General features: G+C 41.4%; 1 protein-coding gene across 13 annotated transcripts in view; it reads left to right on the plus strand.

Moving 5' to 3' along the window:
- The window catches only part of NEB (nebulin), a 117020-nt gene that overhangs the window by 21545 nt on the left and 73397 nt on the right, over window positions 1–22078 (plus strand). For all 13 annotated transcript variants that reach the window (XM_084264247.1, XM_084264242.1, XM_084264252.1 and 10 more), the window contains exons 27-55: window positions 495–602; window positions 1258–1569; window positions 2676–2882; window positions 3696–3800; window positions 3961–4068; window positions 4427–4738; window positions 5474–5680; window positions 7116–7220; window positions 8157–8264; window positions 9214–9525; window positions 9672–9878; window positions 10295–10399; window positions 11295–11402; window positions 12199–12510; window positions 12725–12928; window positions 13286–13390; window positions 14196–14303; window positions 14684–14995; window positions 15125–15328; window positions 15665–15769; window positions 15865–15972; window positions 17262–17573; window positions 18087–18290; window positions 18627–18731; window positions 18827–18934; window positions 20112–20423; window positions 20553–20756; window positions 21068–21172; window positions 21268–21375. In XM_084264247.1, the coding sequence (XP_084120373.1) occupies window positions 495–602; window positions 1258–1569; window positions 2676–2882; window positions 3696–3800; window positions 3961–4068; window positions 4427–4738; window positions 5474–5680; window positions 7116–7220; window positions 8157–8264; window positions 9214–9525; window positions 9672–9878; window positions 10295–10399; window positions 11295–11402; window positions 12199–12510; window positions 12725–12928; window positions 13286–13390; window positions 14196–14303; window positions 14684–14995; window positions 15125–15328; window positions 15665–15769; window positions 15865–15972; window positions 17262–17573; window positions 18087–18290; window positions 18627–18731; window positions 18827–18934; window positions 20112–20423; window positions 20553–20756; window positions 21068–21172; window positions 21268–21375 (5220 nt within the window). The remainder of the gene's footprint in view (window positions 1–494; window positions 603–1257; window positions 1570–2675; window positions 2883–3695; window positions 3801–3960; window positions 4069–4426; window positions 4739–5473; window positions 5681–7115; window positions 7221–8156; window positions 8265–9213; window positions 9526–9671; window positions 9879–10294; window positions 10400–11294; window positions 11403–12198; window positions 12511–12724; window positions 12929–13285; window positions 13391–14195; window positions 14304–14683; window positions 14996–15124; window positions 15329–15664; window positions 15770–15864; window positions 15973–17261; window positions 17574–18086; window positions 18291–18626; window positions 18732–18826; window positions 18935–20111; window positions 20424–20552; window positions 20757–21067; window positions 21173–21267; window positions 21376–22078) is intronic.

Genomic DNA, 22078 nt, shown 5'->3' on the forward strand with positions numbered 1-22078 from the left:
CGTTTTTGGTGGCATTATCAGGCCTCCAGGAGCTAAGATAAAAGCTGATATCTCCTTTAATAGTTGTGAAATACTGCTAGTCTGTCCAGGCATTAACTGCTTACTAGCAGTCAGTCAGATTGCTTTCTTCAGTTTCTTAAGACCAGAAGTTATTTTGAAACTATCAGAAAAAAATTTCTGAACATTCAGTCAAATGAGAAAAGGTTTTGCTTAAGAAGGGCAAAATTGCCACTGATACAGTTGTTGTGCATAAAAATTGCAGAAACCCCCCAAACTTAGAGAATTAATGATTCAGCTACAGTAATTAAACTGATTGTCTTGAAGGTAGATTTGTTTAGCACAATCTAACTGTAATTTGTGTACAGGTTAGCATATTCCCTAGCAATTGTACAGACTAAATCAAATATTTTTTCCTGTAAGAAAAATATGAGCTTAAACAACTTTTAAAATCACTACAGGTAACATAGCGACCTCATACTTCTTTTCTCAATCAGGCTAATTACAAAGCAGACTGGAAAAAAACCATTGCCAAAGGATATGATCTGAAACCAGATGCCATTCCTATTATTGCTGCTAAAGCTTCTAGAAATATTGCAAGTGATGTAAGTATAGAACAAAATACATACATTAACTGCATTACAGCTTTCCCCAACACATGCTTTGTATGTTATGCACATATCATGGTATAGAGTCACTTGACTGAGAATTGAAACTCTGATGACACTGTGAAATAACAAGTGAATTCAGATGTTTACATGAACCACCAAAACCTCCTGTTTCTTTGGAAATGCATGGTGTCGTGTGTGAGTGCTGGTGAGCTGGGGCTGTTTTATGTGCTTCAAGTGGCCACCAGCCACCTTTTTAGCAAAAGGCTGCAAATTACTTCCATTTCCCACTTAAACATGCCACCCTCCAATAGCTGAGTATTGGGATATCTAATTGTTTGGTAGCCAGGCTTTTAAATAATATTATGGTGGTCTTTTAATTAAAAGATGAGTGTTCCTGGGAGCTAGAAGTCCCTGGCAATAAAATACACTATGGCAGAGGCAATGGTCAAGGAGGGCCTGTAACTGCAAGTCTAGTTCTGTACCAGGGGTCAAGATAAGCTGAGAATTCCAGCAGTCCTCTTCTTTTTTTGACCTAAATAATCCTGTGCTGTGTGAAAAACAATTTATAAATTTAATACTGAGTTGAAATTGTCACAAACATGGTTTCTTTTTCTGAAGTGGGTAAGGCTTTCTTTTCCTTTGTCTCTAGTACAAGTACAAGGAATCATATGAGAAAGATAAAGGTAAACAGGTTGGATACCGTAGCCTGCAGGATGATCCTAAACTTGTTCATTACATGAATGTGGCCAAAATGCAATCAGACCGTGAATACAAGAAGGATTACGAAGTCACCAAGACCAAGTATCACACTCCTTTGGATATGTTCAGTGTGACAGCTGCCAAGAAAGCCCAGGAAGTGGTTACAAACGCTGGCTATAAGCAGCCAATTCACAATTACACGCTCTTGCCTGATTCGGTGAATCTGGAGCTGTCAAGAAATGTGATGCAGCTTCAGAGTGACGTATGTAAAGATTAATCAGCTCTTTTTTTTTTGCTTCTTGTAATGACTGTGTTACACTGTTAACCTTTTAAGGCTAAAAACTGAACTGTATTGGATTGAGAGTAGACTGAGGGGTAAATGTCTGGTTTGGAACCCTGTGTTTTCCAAAGACTATCTGTAGCTGGCAAGTTGTAGGGAACTTACTGGGCAAGTAACAACTCTCTCTCTGTCTCTACATATTTGGCTAATTTGAAGAAAATAGATATGTTTTGTTATTCATGTATTTTTGTAGATGGATTTGTAATTGCAGTGTGTCATTACTGTGACAATCATTTGTATTGTCAAAGATTTTACAGAGTCTAAATTCTGACTATATCTTATTTTAAGTTTACCAAAAATATACATTATATGTTTTTGTATTATACCTCAGGATTTGACATTTATATATTTTGTTCACTTTTCCTTCCTACCTTTATCCTCCAACAGATGCATATGCCATGCATTAGATGTGCTCAAAAAAAGCTTGGTAGTTTCCATTAGGTTCTGTGACTCATTTCCATTTTTTTCCCTAGTATAAGTTTAGAGTCTGCTTGTTTATCCAGAAAGCATTTAGTTTAATCTTCATTATTGAATAGTCCTCTGACAGATGTTTAACTCCCCAAAGCGTTAACAATCAGATTGAACATGTTGTCAATAACAGACAAGAATGCAATGCTTCCCCATTGCATTTCTACCCAGCCTTGCTGAGTTGGCTGAGCTTGCTGGGCTCTCTGACTCAGGAGGTTTGCAAGGAGAAAAATGTGATACTTGAAGACAGATTTTGCCCTGTATACACATGCTATGAAACTATACAGTCTTTTGCTCAGACTCTGATATTCTTCCTGTTACTTCTAACATTGCAGTTCAGGAAAAAACTTTATTTTCACAGTAGTTTTGTACCTTTATCTGTTCTAAAAGCCATGCTGTAAAGTATGATTAAATAGGAATGGTGTCTATTCAAGATTGTGCAGAGCTGGGCCATATTTTTGTCAGATTTTTATATTTACCACTCAAAATTTGTTCTTATGTATATGGGCATCCTATGTTTCGTTGCCTCACTGTGTTTTTCCTTGTTTGTTTTTTAAAAGAATGTGTACAAAGCAGACTTTAATAACTGGCTGAGAGGAGTTGGCTGGATACCAATTCAGTCACTGGATGTAGAAAAGGCCAAAAAAGCCACAGACATTCTCAGTGAGAAGAAGTATCGCCAGCACCCTGACAAGCTCAAGTATTCCATCACGATGGATGCCATGGAACAAGTGCTCGCTAAGCAAAACGCCAAGACCATGAATAAGGTAAGAATTGGATCATAACTGAGTCAGAGTTGGGGTCTTGCTCTTGCAAAATTATGGGAGGGGTGCATCCTGGCTGAAATCCGAGAACTTCAAATGAGTATTGGTTTCTTGGTGGTTTACTTGGTTAAGACTGGACCCTAAGAGATGATGGGAGCCTCAGACTTTATTCTTAATTAACAGAGTCTCATTTTATGTTGATAAAGATTTTTCTTTTGTGTAAGTGATTAAAGGTGTCTTCTCCAGATTTACAGTGCTTTGGTAATCTTTGCTCTGTATCTGCATGAAGTAATATTCATAACCAATGACATGAAAACCCCCTGAAGTTATGTCAGTAATAGAATCAGAGAATACTTTGGGTTGGAAGTGACCTCAGAGAGCATCTAGTTCCAACCCCCATGCCTTTCACAAGATCAGGTTACTCAAATCTTTCCTTGAAAAGTGGAGGTCTTTAAATTTGCTCCTAATTGTCTGGGAGACCTCTGACCCCTATTCCATGTTTGCCATTGACAGGTTTGTGGAAAAAAAATTTTAAATTACAGTTTGCATTCAAGCAGGCTGAAAAGGTTAAGTTTCAATATTTATTAGTTATTATTTATCAAGGCAATTTGCAAGTTTCTCAAAGGCAGTACTAAAGAAAGAGGAGGAGCATAATATTGCCTCTGGGCTGTTATCTTTGTAAAAAAATTTTATAGTGCTTATGGAACCTCATTGTACTGTAAAATATTACTTACTGCAAGTGAGAAAAACAACAGCAAGGTCCTATTTTATGAGTGCAGTCCCTTTTCAGTGCTGAATGCTACTTTGTAATTGCAGAGGCTCTACACTGATAAATGGAACAAAGAGAAGACCAGCATTCACGTTATGCCAGATACTCCAGAGATTCTGCAGTCCAGAGTGAACCAGATCACGATGAGTAATGTGAGTTACCGTGCTCACCGTGGGCATTGAGTGACTGTTGTATAGATCAAAAACTGGTTAAATTTTAATTTCTTTTTCTGAAAATATTTAAATTCAGATGTAAGTTCAGTAGTTCTGCCTTCATCACAGAGTCCGTGTTCTCTCTTACATTTTAAATTAGAAACTTTACAGAGCTGGATGGGAGGAAGAGAAGAAGAAAGGTTATGACATGCAGCCAGATGCTATTCCAATAAAAGCAGCCAAGGCCTCCAGAGATATTGCAAGTGATGTAAGTTTAATTGCATGGTAATGCTCAGAACTGCTACAGCCAGAACATTTTCAAAGTGCTCTGTTATATGCAAATGCATTTTTTCAGGCATTTTGAGTTATCCAGTTTTCAATTATATGCTTGATGGAACAAACCTTTGTGGTTTGTGGAGTAACACTGGACTGGGCTTTTTCACTCTTTGTTGAGCAAGCTGCTGAGCTTCATGGGCTATTTTGTAAGACTGAGTATGTTTAAATGACTAAATGTGAGATCTCGTGACGAACGAGTATTTTCTGTTTTCAGAGATAAAATTGAGCTTAATGGTGCATTATTTTAATTTGATTTTAATTTTGCTGTTCTTTGTCTCCTCTGCTGTCAGTATAAATACAAACTGGCCTACGAAAAAGCCAAAGGAAAGCATATTGGGTTCCGCAGCCTTGAAGATGACCCCAAGCTGGTGCACTTCATGCAGGTGGCTAAAATGCAATCTGATCGTGAATACAAAAAAGGCTATGAGAAATCAAAGACTAATTTCCATACTCCAGTTGACATGGTCAGTGTTGTGGCAGCCAAGAAAGCACAGGAAGTGGCTACAAATGTGAACTACAAAAACCTGATCCACACCTACAACGTTTTGCCGGATGCTATGAGTCTTGAATTAGCCAAAAACATGATGCAGATACAAAGTGATGTAAGTGATTCTTCAAGCTTTGCACTGCAAATACAGTGATACTTAGTTTATCAAAGCATACTGTAAGATAAATTGTAGTATTTTCTTAGTGAAATTAGTTCAGTTCTATAATAAAACGCAAATTAAATGACGCCTTCAGCAATTCTAACCATTGCATTTTTCTAGGACTCTGAAATATTAAATGATGCCTATTGCTAAAGAATTTGGGCTCAGAAATAAGTAATTTATGTTTAAAGCACAGTGGATATTTGCTGCTTACGTGTCCCCTCAGGCTCTACAGGAGCAATAGGTGTGTGTAGGCCAAGATAGGAAAAGCTTCTACTTTTCATCAATAGTTTTGTGTTGTACTTCCCACAAGATATCTTTTTTGATGAAGGGGGAGCCAGCTAAATAGCTGTGTTCTCACAGTTCCTGGGATGTTTAACCTTGAGAGAAGAGGGCCTTTTTTTCTTCAATGTAGTGGTTTAAAATAATCCCCTTCTTCAAGAGGGCCTTAGCATAAAAATTGTATGTGAGCAATCTAAACACATCGCAAGGAGGATCTGAACATTGTATAAAAGGTGAAATAATAGAATACAGCCACACTAACAAATGTATCTCTAAATAAACCTTGAATTCATCTTGATACTCTATGCTTCATTTTAGTGTAAGTGCATTCACTAAACATAGAAAGAAGTGGCATGATTTACAGACTTTTTTGTGCATCTAGTTATTTGCTTTCCTTTCTGCCTCCAGAATCAGTACAGAGCAGATTATGATGAAAGCATGAAAGGTGTTGGATGGATACCACTGGGCTCCCTGGAAGCTGAGAAGAACAAAAAAGCAATGGAAATTGTTAGTGAAAAGAAGTATCGCCAGCATCCGGACACGTTGAAGTATTCTGTTCCTATGGATTCCATGAACATGGTCTTAGCTTTAAATAATGCTAAAATCATGGATGAGGTAAGAAAGTGTTCGTCAGAATTCACTTAGATGTGCAGAAGTGTGGCTGATGTAACAGGACTATTTATTGTATTTGGAAATCATCAATTTTGGCAACTAATACATTGAATGACTGTAATTGTGTTTAATCTTAATAGACCTTGAATATACCTGAAAGCAAAGCATGACTGTATTTCTAAGAAATACATATAAAGACAGACCGGGGGGGGTCACATTTTATTAATAAAGTTTGCCCAAGATAACTGACTCTAGACTTTCAGCAGTTTAAATCTACACACTAGATCCCTTGTGGAAGTGGGTTTAGACTTTTAAATGTATGATCTGCTTCATCCAGTGCCTGTTACATTAATACAAAATTGCTGCATGATGTGAACGCTTTTATACTGAGCTCCTTAGTTCCTGATTCTCCTGCTGAAGTGATGTAATCCCCTGGTGCTCTCTAGAAATGTCTGAAGTTTGTGGGGTATTTTAGTTGCAGGGACCATCAGAATCTTATGAGCAATTTCCTTAACTCTGCTTCCTCAAAGTAAAGCTCTGGTGCCTCTCTCGAGTGATGCTCATTTTCCAGGAGATAAATGAATGATCTTCCACCTCTAACGTTTGGGTTTTATCCCTTCTGACTTGGCTTGGGGTTGTGGGTCAACTGGTGGGCAGCTCAACACCACACAGCCACATGCTCACTTCCTTCCCTCCCCTCCAGTAGGCTGCAGGAAGAGGAAAGGCAGAGTACAAACAAGGAAACTTATGGATCAAGATAAAAACTGTTTAATAGGCAAAGGAGAAGTGGGAGAAGGGAGAGAAAAAACAAAACAAGTGATGGAAAAGCAATCTCTCACCCGCCTCCCATGGGTAGACTGATGCTCAGCCAGTTCCAGAGCAAGAAATGTCAAACCTCACTAATCCCCCTCCTCCTTTTTTTACTTACTGAGCATGATGTTATAATGCATAGAGTATGTCTTTGGTTAGTGAGTCACCTGCCTGATTATGTCACCTCCCAAACTCTTGCACCCACCCCCCAACCACCCAGAAGTGTATATTCAGAACAGGAGTAGAGAGCAACAAAGAAACACTGCAAGGACTGTCCAGCAGCAGCTAAAACATTAGTGTGCTATCAGTGTTGCTTTAGTCGTGCACTCTGAGCTGAGAGGATTGACTCCATCCCAGCCAGACCCAGTGCATTTTGAAACCTCTTGTTTTCTGCTGTTGAACGTTGCTTGAATACATTGCTTTTATTTCAGCCTCACACCATTAACTTCCTAAGAGCTCTTCCTGATTCATACTGCTTTTAAGTGCTAAAATAAAAAGACAGATCTTCCTACCGTGTCAATAGTTACATCATTGTAATGAAATTTTGTATTTCAAATAGGAAATATCCCTTTAAATTGTTTTTATATTTTTGGTTATGTTGACATCTGTATTTTCTCTATCCTTCCAGCACAAGTACAAACAAGCATGGGAAGAAGACAAAAAGAAAGTTCACATGACACCAGATATTCCACAGATCGCTTTAGCAAAAGTTAATGCATTTAATATAAGTGATGTGAGTACTGTTTTAAGACTAAGACGCTGCTCTTATTTTTTTTTATTGGGAATAAATGAGATGATAACATAAAAAAATCTCCCTAATTCTCACTTTGCTAGCCTGTAGTAATTTCACAAAATGCTATTATTTCCCCTTTTCCTTCCTCCTTCCCCAAACTTAAATACCAAAAGTTGTCAAGAAAAAAAGCCATAATATTATAGTTAGGTTATGAAGTGTTTGTGTGGGTCAGCAAGATATAATAGCCACTAACAAAATAGTAGATTTTGAGTACTGTCCATGTTTGTTACCATATTTGTGATTTTATTTCCTCATGCACAAGGTTTTGTACTGGAACCAAAAGTTCTTTCCTGCAGATTGAAACTGTTCTTGCAGTAACGGGTGATATGTAGTCTGTTTTTCAGTAGCCAGTTGTTAAATCTGCATACGCTAAATATAGGATTATATAATGACAGAACACTTTGGGCTGGAAGGGACCTAAAAGCCCAACTAGTTCCAACCCCCTGCCATGGGCAAGGACACTCTCACCAGCCCAGGTTTCCCAAAGCCCCATCTATCCTGGCCTTAAATGCCTCCAGTGGTGGGGCTTCCACAGCCTCTCTGAGCACCCTGTGCCAGGGCCTCACCAACCTGTTTGTACTTGTGCACATGTTTAACGTGCAAAGAAAAAGACATATTTTGCCTCATTTTTTTAAAGGGTAACAGCCCTGTACATGTAACTTTTCACCAATATTTGTGCAAATGGAAAACAAATGCAAGGTTTTTGTTCTTAGACATTATTGTTACTGATTATAGTGCAGATCAGTGGCATTGGTATATGCATGTTAGGACTGGAGCTCATTTTGCAGGAGTGCCTGAGTGTTAAATATATGAATAGATTATGTTTTAATTAAGTAGGGTGTGTTTTGCTTTCTTAAAGTATATTTCTTTTCACAGAAAATGTACAGACATTCATTTGAAGAATCTAGGAAGAAAGGGTATGATCTCCGAGCTGATGCGATCCCTATTAAAGCTGCCAAAGCTTCTAGGGATATCGCAAGTGACGTAAGTTCTTGAAAGAAAAAATGATCCATTTCAGATATTGTAAAGCATTCACCTCTTGACACAATTTACTTGTATATTGCCAAATATATGAAGTTTCTTTATTCTCTTCCTTGTAGATAATTCTGACATATATGCTCTATTTTCTAGTGGGGTTAAAGAACAATTCTTTTAGTCAGATAGGCAAGGAGATATAAGAGACACTCTCAGGAAAAAAAGGGTTCATTCTTCAGTGTGATGGTGCTACTTTGTGTGTTGTGTATTTGTAGCTTAGAATGTTCTCAGATCATCTTTACAATATTGGAAAAGAACAGATGTGGGCTTCAATTACTTTTCTTGAAATTATTGTATTCCTTTGTTAAAAGTCCCATTAAATTTCTTTGTGCAGAGAATACAAACTTCTGGAATCAGGGCCGTTCTGAAATCAGAGACCTGTGTGGGCTAATGTACCTCAGGTCTATTGTTGGTGATAGCCCATCTCAGCATTAATATGGCTATCTCTACATTCTAGAGTGAAAAGAATAAAAAGGTTTTTTTCCAAAGAATCGTCTTCAGCATAATAGACCTTATGCCTTCCTTTTGCCCTTGCTTTCTATCAGTATGTTTCATATTTTCATTGTGTCATTTGTAACGAGATTAGAAAGCAATTACGTTACAGATTACATTGAAGCTTGTGCAGAAGCATGATATACTATTGTAAGAAAATGTCTTTTATTAGGAGAGTTCTTTAAATGTAGTGCTTTTAAAAGAGGCACTAGACATCTCTTTTGCTTTTAGAATGCACCCTAAGAGTAGGTGGACAAAGCCACCACCTCTGTATGCTTGGTGAGGTTTTCCTAACAACATAAATATCTTATTTTAATCTAAGTTTTGGGTTTGTTTTTTTCCTTACAAGCTGTTTATCTATTATTAAGCAAATGAAATAAAATTGAATTCTCCATTTTCTTTACAGTATAAATACAAATTAGGTTATGAACAAGACAAAGGAAAACTTGTAGGCTTCCGCAGCCTGCAGGATGATCCCAAGCTTGTCCATTATATGCAAGTGGCTAAGATGCAATCTGACCGTGAATACAAGAAAGCTTATGAGAAAAGCAAGACTCATTACCAAACACCTTCTGATGCACTCAGCATCGTGGCAGCTAAGGAGGCACAAGATCGTGTAACCAATACTAACTACAAGCGACTGATCCACCAGTATATGCTTCTACCAGATGCAATGAATTTAGAACTCTACAGAAACATGAATCAGATACAAAGTGATGTAAGTTTCTGTTTTCTTTGTCACTCTCAGCTGTGACATCTTTTCCTGTTTTTTCTTTCATTCTGCCTGTGTTTTGGAAACAGCAGCATTGTTTTCTATGTGCCATTTGTAAATTGTAACTCTTACTTTTGCGTTCTGTTTGGCAGAATGAGTACAAGCAGGATTACAATGAGTGGTTCAAGGGTATCGGATGGAGTCCTGTTGGGTCTCTGGATGTGGAGAAATCTAAGAAAGCCACAGAAATTGCAAGCGATCGGAAATACCGCCAGCATCCCAGCATCTTCCCCTTTACAAAGCAGAATGATGCCATGGACATGGTCCTTGCAAAGCAGAATGCAAATATAATGAACAAAGTGAGTATCTAAGGGCAAAATTAGGCATATAACCCATCTTCATCAACAGTCTGTAAGTCTCTGTCACCACCTTTATGTATCAATGTTTCCCTGGAAAAAGCGACCGAAACTTACAGGTTCCTCTTTTTTCAGTTTTCTCTCAATGAAACAGTTACTGATAAATAAATCATTTCTCATTTTTCACTTTGTTACCTCTCCAACCTCTCCTGTCATTCTTAATAGAACTATTGGCCCTGAAGATCGTGATAGTTGGACTTAACTAGAAGCAAGACTGGATCCTAGTTAATCTGGTTGCAGATTAGGCAATTACATGATACAATAAATCTAAGTCAACACCTTTGTGTTTTTACTGTCCATATCCATATTGAAAGAGCTAGCCTTTGTAATTTATATTAACATGTTACTTTTTTCAACAGCATGCTTATACTCAAGCTTGGGAGAAAGATAAAATTCAGGTTCATGTGATGCCAGACACACCAGATATTCTACAGGCAAAGCAGAACAAGACAAACTACAGTCAGGTAGAGTTATTTAATACTTCCTATTACATATTAAATTGATACCTACTTTCTTCAAATTTAAAGGGGACTTCCATTTCAAAAGACGTAATTATTTTGTGTAATTTAGAAGAAATGGAATGGGGGATTAGAACAGAGGCAAGAATTCTATGCGAGAAGTATTTTCAGAGTAGCAATAACTACTATCTTCAGGCTAGCAAAGTAACAGCCTAAATTACAGTATAAGGTATGGAAAATCTAGGTTCAGTTTTTGAAATCTGGATTCACATATTCCATACTCTGTGATTACCATGGAAATCAATCATGTTAAATTTCCTTCCTATAAAATTAAAGAATAATTCTGTATATTTTTAACTAAACAAATGGGAAAAGAAACACATGCAGTGATTCTAACTTTTATGTCAGCTTTTAAATATAGGGAAGTGAGAATTGTGTCAGCATAAAATAGTCAGATTTTGTTTCACATGATTGCTCAGAGGCAAATCTATGATTTGCAAGTGCTTGTTCTTAAAATCAACTGCACAAACTGAATATGTTATTAAATGGCTATTTTACAGCCTTATTAATTAAAATTTTGTTAAGCCATGTGAAAAGTTTTCAGTTATCCCAGGTGTATATATTTCAAATTCTCCAGATAGGTTATCTTGGGGATTCAAAACATATAGTAGGAAACTGCTACAATAAAGAAAAACTATTTAGTCACTAGCCTAAGACTTGGAAGACCTGTATTCCTTGCTTCTCAGTCTGTCACGTCTCCATTCCCATTCTGGTAGCCTTTCTCCCATAACTGAAGCCTTCGAAGTAACCAGAATTTGGTAATATGGATCATTAGCATAGCTAGTTAGAAGATGAAATATGTATTTCTCAGACTTTTGATTAATATTGTTTTTAATTTTAGAAATTATACAAACTTGGCTGGGAGGAGATGATAAAGAAAGGGTATGACCTCACACCTGAAGCCATTTCAGTGAAAGCTGCCAAAGCTTCCAGGGACATTGCAAGTGACGTAAGCCACGTTTCTAATTCAGTAGGACATACACTTTGTGTAGCTGCTGTAACCTACAGAGTCACGTTAGACTGAGATACACCCCTCTGCTAAAGCAAAATTACTAACAAATCTCTTTGCTGATATTTTTTTGTCAGTGAAGAACATGATTTAAGAAGTGTTGCTCTGGCACCTTGGCAATTCCAAAGGTTGTGGTCCATCCATGAAGCAGCTAGTCCTACAAAGTTAGAAGCTGTCTTTTCTTGGATTTTGCGTTTTCAGACCAGGAACAAATTTAGTCCAATTAGCTTATCCCAGTGCCTAGACTGAGAAACCTTCTTTACAGCTCTGAAACATACATGCTGACACATGTATTGCAGTTATCAGAACTTGGTGTCAATGCAACTTCTCCATGTATGGAAGAGATTTCAGTAATTGGTAAGAAATACTTCCCATGCTTAAGCATCCATGCTTTTTATTGCTGACTATTTTATTCATCAGAATATTTTCGTGTGTCAACCTTTGGGAGTTCTGAGCAGTATGACTATATGAATCAAATGCCACAGAACACAATTCCTATAGCCACGACTCCTCTCCGGGGATTCTGTTCATTCCTGGGGAGAGCAATTACTGAGACCAAGTGATGTGCATTAACCAAGGGGCTACTAAACTTTTTACATGAGGTGCCATCGCAAGTTGCTTATTTCCTTGATAATGGGAAACATGAGCTGAGTGAATATATTGATATATGGCTTATATGTTTTACCACTGTCTGTTTCTTACTGAAATTTCACTAATGCAACCTTTATAATTTCAGTACAAGTACAAAGAAGGTTACCGCAAGCAGCAGGGACATCACATCGGATTCCGCAGCTTACAGGATGATCCAAAGATGTTGTGGTCTATGCAAGTAGCTAAGATGCAGAGTGAGAGGGAGTACAAGAAAGATTTTGAAAAGTGGAAGACAAAGTTTAATATGCCCGTGGATATGTTAGGCTTCCTTCTGGCTAAGAAATGTCAGGAACTGGTTAGTGATATAGACTACAAACGGATACTACACCGCTGGACTTGTCTGCCAGACCAGAATGATGTCACCCAAGCAAAGAGGGTCTACGAACTGCAGAGTGATGTAAGCTTCCCCTGGATTTAATTAATTTAGTTTTTGGTAAGATATTTACTGCTTATTGTAATGTATCTTTAATGACTCCCTTCTGATGTCACTATAGATCACTATGAATATAATCACTATTGAACCTAAAATGCCAGTTAGTCTTTTAATATGGTTTAATAAATGAGATGGGAAATAATCTACCATGGTTTTGATTTTTCTTTTCCCTTAACAGAATATGTATAAATCAGATCTGCAATGGCTCCGAGGCATTGGATGGGCTCCTTTAGGATCTTTGGAAGCTGAAAAGAACAAGAAAGCTTCTGAAATCCTGAGTGAGAAGAAGTACCGACAGCACCCAGATACTATTAAGTTCACAAGTATCCCAGATGCCATGGATGTTGTGTTAGCAAAATCCAATGCCAAAAACAGGAGTGATGTAAGTTGCCTCTGGAGACAGAACATGTGGTGCAATAAATGAATACATGAGTATATATTTATTAAAAAAGATTAAGGTCTTTAGCACTGTATAACTTATTCAGTAATAACTACAAATAAGACCCTTTAATATGTAGTACATAAATGTATCATCATAAGGTTGATGCTTTGACATTTCATGGATGTAAAGAAGAAAAAAGGTGGTATTTGAGTAAGATTCTAAGACCTTGTGTCGTTTACATCACTCCTCCTTGCATACTGCCTGTTTACTTTGGGATAGTAAAGGTAAATTGAATTTACTGCTACACATGAGAGCCTTTTATCAAACAAAGTATTTTTTGTTTGTGTGTCTCTTCAGATACTGTACAGAGAAGCTTGGGACAAGGACAAGACTCAGGTTCACATCATGCCTGATACTCCTGAAATTTTGCTGGCTAAATCAAACTTAATTAACACAAGTGATGTAAGTGTGTCTCTACAATGTTTCTTTTATGGAGTTTGGAATTACATGTTGTGGCTTTAGTTTAAAATGTAGCACAATAGTTAGTAATTCTGCAATTCTAACAGCTGTAAGCACACTTCTGATCTTTTCTTGTGAGATCTGCGATGCACTGCGAAGCCCAAATGGAATTGTTAAAATATAAAGTGGAAGTGGAGTTGCTAACATATAAAAACCCCAAGAAAATATTCCACACAAGTTAGCAGTCATCTTACTCATCCCTATTGGTTATATTAACATTGTAGATAATGTGTTCAGTACGTTCAGTAGGCCTGTTGTTCTCATTAAAATGTCTGATTACTTTGAATTGCCTCTTTGGATGGACATAGAATTATGTAATTCACATCAAATTCCTGCTTATAATGGAACACGTGTAGACCACATGCAAAGCCAAAGAATGTCAGCAGCTCTATCAAAAGAACTAAGGATGACAAAAATTGCAGTTTGAACTGGGTGTAGAGAATCACAGGGTTGAATTATTCATCCCTGTAGAAGACTCTGTCATTCAGGTTAATATATTTAAATAAGAAATTGTTGATCTTGAATGATTTAATAAGAAAACATACAAATAGTAATTTAAACTATTTTATTATATTCAGTTACAAAATGCAAATTATTAAAAGCAAGCTATGGAATAAAATCTCACCAATTAAACCGTGCTTGGAATCTCATACTTTATTTTCAATAACCAGGAGAGGAAGCCTGTAGTATTGGAAAAATCCCTTAGAGAGCTTTATTTGAATAATTGCTTTCAATCCTTTTCCAACAGAAACATTACAAGTTAGGATATGAAGAGCTGAAGAAGAAAGGCTATGATCTTCCTCCTGATGCTATACCCCTCAAGTCAGCAAAGGCATCCAGAGACATAGCTAGTGAAGTAAGTCTTACAGAGTGAAAGGGGTAATGGGGCATAGAGCTGGGTACACACCTGTGAAAAATACAGGTTTTATTTAAAAGGAGGAGAGGTCTAAAATTGTAACAGTCCTATATTGCTGCCCTCTCCAGAAGATGTATGATTCTTAAAGGTATAAAGTGAATTAAACTAAATACAATAATTTACTAATAATTAGTATATAACCATTAGAAAAATCAGTTACTACATCCTGGATGATGTGATACAGACAAAAAATGTGGGGGAAAAAACACAAACACACAAAAAATATATTACATGTGAACGTTTTAATGTCTCTATGAATAACAGACAAATGAAAATTACAGTGATAATAGGTGATAATTGTGATTTTTGCATTCAATTAGTACCAATACAAAACAGCGTACCGAAAGCAGCTTGGCCACCACATTGGAGCCCGAAACATAGAGGATGACCCGAAGATGATGTGGTCGATGCACGTAGCCAAGATCCAGAGTGACAGGGAGTACAAGAAAGACTTTGAGAAGTCAAAGACACGCTTCAGCACCCCAGTGGATATGCTGGGTGTCGTGTTGGCCAAGAAATGTCAGGAGTTGGTCAGTGACATTGATTACAAGCACCCTCTGCATCGGTGGACCTGTCTGCCGGATCAGAACGATGTTGTCCAAGCCAGGAAAGTGTACGACCTTCAGAGTGATGTAAGTTCTTTGTTCCTGGCTGTGTGAAAAGCAGAAGTTTGTCCTGTGATCTGTTTCTCTGTTGGAGAAGGTCCAGATATGGATTAAGCAGGTTTCTGAGCTGCGGTGTGTCCTTGCCTGTCCTTCCAGAACGTGTACAAGTCCGACCTCCTGTGGCTGAGGGGCATTGGCTGGTCACCAAGTGGTTCCCTGGATGATGAGAAGAACAAGAGGGCGAGCCAGATCCTGAGTGACAAGAAGTATCGTCAGCACCCGGACACCATCAAATTCACGAGCCTTCCTGACTCGATGCCTATGGTTCTGGCAAAGCACAACTCTGAAATCATGAACCAGGTGAGATTTCCTTGTGTGTGCAGCCTGAGGGAAATGAGTGTGTTTCCCAGGGCTCTGGGCTCTGTCCTTGCAGGGCCTGGGCTTTGCAAGGGGTACATGGCACCCTCTTGCGTCAGGGTTTGCCTTCCTTCTTTGGATCAAATTGTGTTTTGTGTGTCTGGAGCAGAGTTTGGCTGCAGTGTGGAAAGCAAAGGGTGTGAAGTGTTAGAACGTCTTGGGTCAAGGAAAGCCGTTCCTGACTCAGTGCAAAGTAGAGGCACCTTGCTTCAGTTCCCTCTCTGAGCTTGCTGTTGAGCAGTTGGATGATCTTCTTTCCCTTTGCTGTGATGTTTTCAGCGCTCGTACATCGCAGCCTGGGAGAAGGACAAAACCAGCGTTCACATTATGCCGGATACACCTGGTATTTTGCTGGCCCAGCAGAACAAAGTGAACTTCAGTGAGGTGGGTGTTTGAGGAGGGCTCGGGTGTCCCTCCGTGGACACGGCTGTGTCCTGGGGTGAAGTGTTTCCTGAGGGCAAAGCTTGTTTTCCTTTCAGAAACTGTACAAGCTTGCGATGGAGGAAGAGAAGAAAAAGGGCTATGACATGCGGGCAGATGCCATTCCTATCAAGTCTGCTAAAGCTTCCCGAGATATTGCAAGTGATGTAAGTACACAGCAGCCCGTGGCAGAATTCCCTGTCGGACAGTTTCCAGGTGGTTGGAGTTGAGGGCTGGGCTTTGCAGCCTTAGATGAATGGAGGCAACACAGCTCTTCACTGTCATTACCACTGAATGGTCTGTGAACATTTTGGATCTGGAGGTTCTGCCTGTAGCTGTCTCTGGGTGTTGTGGGATTTCTGTGTTTTGAGGGAAGGTGTAGAGAGTGTGGAGTGAGTAACTGTGGGAGCTTGGTGATGGACATAATCCAAAGCTGCATGAAGGTAATATAAAAAGTTTTTTTTTTATTAAGATTATTATTAGCTGTTAATACAGAAATTTATTTGGTATTTGTATTTATTGTCTCTGTTTAAGCTTCCAAGTCTGTCTCTGTGCTCTTTCATTTTTTAATCATAGAATCTTTATAGAGTGATTTGCATTGGAATGGCCCTCAGAGCCCTCCCCTGTCCCATAACCCCATAGGCAGGGACAATCCCCACCAGGCCAGCGTGCCCAAAGCCCCATTCAACCCGGCCTTGAACCATGCGGGGATCCAAGGGCAACCCCTGCTTCTCTGGGCACCCTGTGCCAGAGCCTCTCCCCTCCCTGGGAAGGATTTCTGCCTCCCAGCCCCTTTCCAGCTGCCCTCCTGCAGCTGAAGGCCATTCTCCTGGGCCTGGTCCTCCCTGCCCTTGGCACCAGACCCTCTCCAGCATTCCGATTGGCCACTTTAGGTACTGGAAGGCTGCAATAAAGTCTCCATGGAGCCAGCTCGTAGACTCTGTCCAAGAGCTCTGTGTCTTTCTGTACTGGGTACCCCAGAGCTGGATACAGTGGGGACTCACAGGGGCAGACTAGATGGCAGAATCACCTCCTGTGACCTGCTGGTTACGCTGGTTTTGATGGAACCCAGGACACTTTGGGCATTTCATCTCCTCAGTAGATAGAATAAGGGTTTCTTTAGCTGTCATACCTGAGGATCACTGACTGATTCTTTATGTAGGAGGTATTTCTTGAACTTGGCGCCTTCTGTAACAGTGACATAAACTGGGAAATATTTTTAATCTGAGTTACTGAGGAGTAGCTCTTAACATGTAGAGCAGGGAATTTCTTCAGAAAGGTGAATGTCTTATTGGTCAGACAATGTTGTGTGAATCCTTTTCTAGCCGTCTGCTGCAATTCATAAGTTGAATAGTTTCTAGCTCTAAGGTGTCTGTAGTTTGAGATACTAAGTTCTCTGGAGTTTCTGGCACCTGGCCTGCTACTAAACTGACAGGACATGTTTTTTTGCCTATAGTACAAGTACAAGGAAGGCTATCGCAAGCAGCTTGGCCACCACATTGGAGCCCGGAACATAGAGGATGACCCGAAGATGATGTGGTCGATGCACGTAGCCAAGATCCAGAGTGACAGGGAGTACAAGAAGGACTTTGAGAAGTCAAAGACACGCTTCAGCACCCCAGTGGACATGCTGGGTGTCGTGTTGGCCAAGAAATGTCAGGAGTTGGTCAGTGACATTGATTACAAGCACCCTCTGCATCGGTGGACCTGTCTGCCGGACCAGAACGATGTTGTGCAAGCCAGGAAAGTGTACGACCTTCAGAGTGATGTAAGTTCTTTGTTCCTGGCTGTGTGAAAAGCAGAAGTTTGTCCTGTGTTCTGTTCCTCTGTTGGAGAAATTCCAAGTGGGAAGCATGAGTCTAGGCTGATTGTGAGAGATGGAGACTGTGTTGTGGCTGCACTGGCTTGGTGAGAGTTGGTGTCATGAAGGGGCGAGGATGATGTTTGCATGGGGTCTTGGTTTCTGGTGACAGAAGAGTGGTGTGTTGCCTTGATCACTGGTTGGGCAGGGTTGCAGCAGGAGGCTGGAGTTCAGTGTGGCAGGGGAAGGGCAAGGAAGTCTGGTATTTTTGAGGCATGAGAATGGGCAAAGGCAAGGCATGTGTGCCGTGGGGAATGGTAGGTGCGGGGAGCTGAATATTAAGGGGGTCACTTTTGTGGTGGCTGGCTTGTTGTCTGAGGGGCATGTGTTTTGGTAGACAGAGGTTGCCTTGGGAGGAGGATTAGTTGGGGAGAGTAAGGAGGTTTCTGAGCTGCGGTGTGTCCTTGCCTGTCCTTTCAGAACGTGTACAAGTCTGACCTCCTGTGGCTGAGGGGCATTGGCTGGTCACCAAGTGGTTCCCTGGACGATGAGAAGAACAAGAGGGCGAGCCAGATCCTGAGTGACAAGAAGTATCGTCAGCACCCGGACACCATCAAATTCACGAGCCTTCCTGACTCGATGCCTATGGTTCTGGCAAAGCACAACTCTGAAATCATGAACCAGGTGAGATTTCCTTGTGTGTGCAGCCTGAGGGAAATGAGTGTGTTTCCCAGGGCTCTGGGCTCTGTCCTTGCAGGGCCTGGGCTTTGCAAGGGGTACATGGCACCCTCTTGCGTCAGGGTTTGCCTTCCTTCTTTGGATCAAATTGTGTTTTGTGTGTCTGGAGCAGAGTTTGGCTGCAGTGTGGAAAGCAAAGGGTGTGAAGTGTTAAAACGTCTTGGGTCAAGGAAAGCCGTTCCTGACTCAGTGCAAAGTAGAGGCACCTTGCTTCAGTTTCTTCTCTGAGCTTGCTGTTGAGCAGTTGGATGATCTTCTTTCCCTTTGCTGTGATGTTTTCAGCGCTCGTACATCGCAGCCTGGGAGAAGGACAAAACCAGCGTTCACATTATGCCGGATACACCTGGTATTTTGCTGGCCCAGCAGAACAAAGTGAACTTCAGTGAGGTGGGTGTTTGAGGAGGGCTCGGGTGTCCCTCCGTGGACACGGCTGTATCCTGGGACGAAGTGTTTCCTGAGGGCAAAGCTTGTTTTCCTTTCAGAAACTGTACAAGCTTGCGATGGAGGAAGACAAGAAAAAGGGCTACGACATGCGGGCAGATGCCATTCCTATCAAGTCTGCTAAAGCTTCCCGAGATATTGCAAGTGATGTAAGTACACAGCAGCCCGTGGCAGAATTCCCTGTCGGACAGTTTCCAGGTGGTTGGAGTTGAGGGCTGGGCTTTGCAGCCTTAGATGAATGGAGGCAACACAGCTCTTCACTGTCATTACCACTGAATGGTCTGTGAACATTTTGGATCTGGAGGTTCTGCCTGTAGCTGTCTCTGGGTGTTGTGGGACTGCTGTGTTTTGAGGGAAGGTGTAGAGAGTGTGGAGTGAGTAACTGTGGGAGCTTGGTGATGGACATAATCCAAAGCAGCATCCCACTTGGGCTTGTGGCTGCATCTCCTCCTTGGCTTTTCAGGAGGCTGCTGCCCTCAGTCCTGGCAATCTGCACACCCTTAATTTTGCAGGTACACATCTCAGATGGACATTAGGATAGGAAACACAGACCAGGTTATTTTCTTGATAGTGGGGTGTTTACTTAATTTCTGTCTAGACTGGGGGCAGGGGCAGTCACTTCTGGCCAGTCAATACTGGGTCCCAAATTATCTTGTTAATTCTTTGTTCTGCCCGAAGTTTATTTGCCCTACTATGCAAGTTTCTGCAGTTCCGGTTTCTCCTGTACCACAAGGTCTGGGTTTAATCTCTCCTTAGGCTTATTTGACATTTCAGTGAAAAAAGTTGCAAGAAGTGTTGTGCTGCCCCTTGTCACATTCCCAAGCTTAGTGGTTGTAGCCAGCAGCTGAGGACACACACAGGGTGGGAGAGGAAGAGTCCTGAGCAGCGTGCAGGCCAGCCTGGTGCAGTGGAGCATGCCAGCTGCTGTGGGTGTGTGTGTCAGCGCAGAGAGGTCTGTGCAGGATGAGGCCCAGGTACTTGCTGGAGCACTGCAGTGATTTTCCCAAGTTCTGCATCCTAGGTGCTGAGCCAGCATCTCCATGGAGGTGCTTAAATTGTGTGGAAGTCCTGTCTGCTGGCACATGTCACTCCTGGTTCCTGAGTAAGCTTGGTTGGTGTTTTTGTCTGTACCTCCATGTGCATCATGTGGCTACATGTAGGCACAGGGTGCGATGGAAGTGAGGAGAGAGAAGGGATGTGCTGTGGTAGATGGGGTGGCCTTGCCAGGCTACATTAGTAAAGTGTTTCTCACAGGTACCTCTGGAGAATAGGGTAAGAAGGGAGAAGGGCTGGCCAGAAACTCACTGAGCATCTTTATCCCTGCAGTACAAGTACAAGGAAGGCTATCGCAAGCAGCTTGGCCACCACATTGGAGCCCGAAACATAGAGGATGACCCGAAGATGATGTGGTCGATGCACGTAGCCAAGATCCAGAGTGACAGGGAGTACAAGAAGGACTTTGAGAAGTCAAAGACACACTTCAGTACCCCAGTAGACATGCTGGGTGTCGTGTTGGCCAAGAAATGTCAGGAGTTGGTCAGTGACATTGATTACAAGCACCCTCTGCATCGGTGGACCTGTCTGCCGGACCAGAACGATGTTGTGCAAGCCAGGAAAGTGTACGACCTTCAGAGCGATGTAAGTTCTTTGTTCCTGGCTGTGTGAAAAGCAGAAGTCTGTCCTGTGATATGTTTCTATGTTGGAGAAGGTCCAGATATGGATTAAGCAGGTTTCTGAGCTGCGGTGTGTCCTTGCCTGTCCTTTCAGAACGTGTACAAGTCCGACCTCCTGTGGCTGAGGGGCATTGGCTGGTCACCAAGTGGTTCCCTGGACGATGAGAAGAACAAGAGGGCGAGCCAGATCCTGAGTGACAAGAAGTATCGTCAGCACCCGGACACCATCAAATTCACGAGCCTTCCTGACTCGATGCCTATGGTTCTGGCAAAGCACAACTCTGAAATCATGAACCAGGTGAGATTTCCTTGTGTGTGCAGCCTGAGGGAAATGAGTGTGTTTCCCAGGGCTCTGGGCTCTGTCCTTGCAGGGCCTGGGCTTTGCAAGGGGTACATGGCACCCTCTTGCGTCAGGGTTTGCCTTCCTTCTTTGGATCAAATTGTGTTTTGTGTGTCTGGAGCAGAGTTTGGCTGCAGTGTGGAAAGCAAAGGGTGTGAAGTGTTAGAATGTTTTGGGTCAAGGAAAGCCGTTCCTGACTCAGTGCAAAGTAGAGGCACTGCTGTTGAGCAGTTGGATGATCTTCTTTCCCTTTGCTGTGATGTTTTCAGCGCTCGTACATCGCAGCCTGGGAGAAGGACAAAACCAGCGTTCACATTATGCCGGATACACCTGGTATTTTGCTGGCCCAGCAGAACAAAGTGAACTTCAGTGAGGTGGGTGTTTGAGGAGGGCTCGGGTGTCCCTCCGTGGACACGGCTGTGTCCTGAGACGAAGTGTTTCCTGAGGGCAAAGCTTGTTTTCCTTTCAGAAACTGTACAAGCTTGCGATGGAGGAAGACAAGAAAAAGGGCTACGACATGCGTGCAGATGCCATTCCTATCAAGTCTGCTAAAGCTTCCCGAGATATTGCAAGTGATGTAAGTGCACAACAGCCCATTGCAGCATGCTCTCTCCAGTGTTACTTGACATTTTAGGAAGAGAGAATGGAAATTGTTGTAGAATCATGTAATCATAGAATAGTTTGGATTGGAATGGAACTTAAAATCCATCTAAGTCGAAACTCTGCCAATAGCTGGGACACCCTCCTCTAGCCTAGGTAGTTCAAAAGCCCCATCCCACCTGGCCTTGAACACAGCCAGAAATCCTGGGCAGCCACAGCTTCTCTGGGCACCCTATGCCAGTGCCTCACCAGCCTCACAGGGAAGAATTTCTTCCTAATCCCTTATCTAAAATCCCCTGTTTCAGATTAATGCAATTCCTCCTGTCCTGTCCTTCCCTGCCCTCGGCACCAGTCCATCTTCAGCATTCCAGAACCCCCTTTTGTTCCTGGAAGGTGCTATAAGTTCTCCATGGAGCCTTTTTTTCTCTAGGCTGAACAAGCACAACTATCTCAGCTTTTCATTGTACGAGAGACAGTCCAGCTCTTGGATCATCTTTGTGTCCTCTTGACTGACTCCAAGAACTGCATGATTTTCTTATGCTGAGGGCCCCTGAGTTGAACACAGTTCTCCAGAAGCTGTGGCATGAGGGTGGAGCTGAGTTGGACAATTTCCTCCCTCGACCTGCTGGTCACATTGCTTTTATGCAGATCAGGACATTGTTGACTTTCTGGGCTGCAAG

Source organism: Gallinula chloropus, assembly GCF_964237585.1.
Source record: "Gallinula chloropus genome assembly, chromosome: 5".
Taxonomy (NCBI): Eukaryota; Metazoa; Chordata; class Aves; order Gruiformes; family Rallidae; genus Gallinula; species Gallinula chloropus.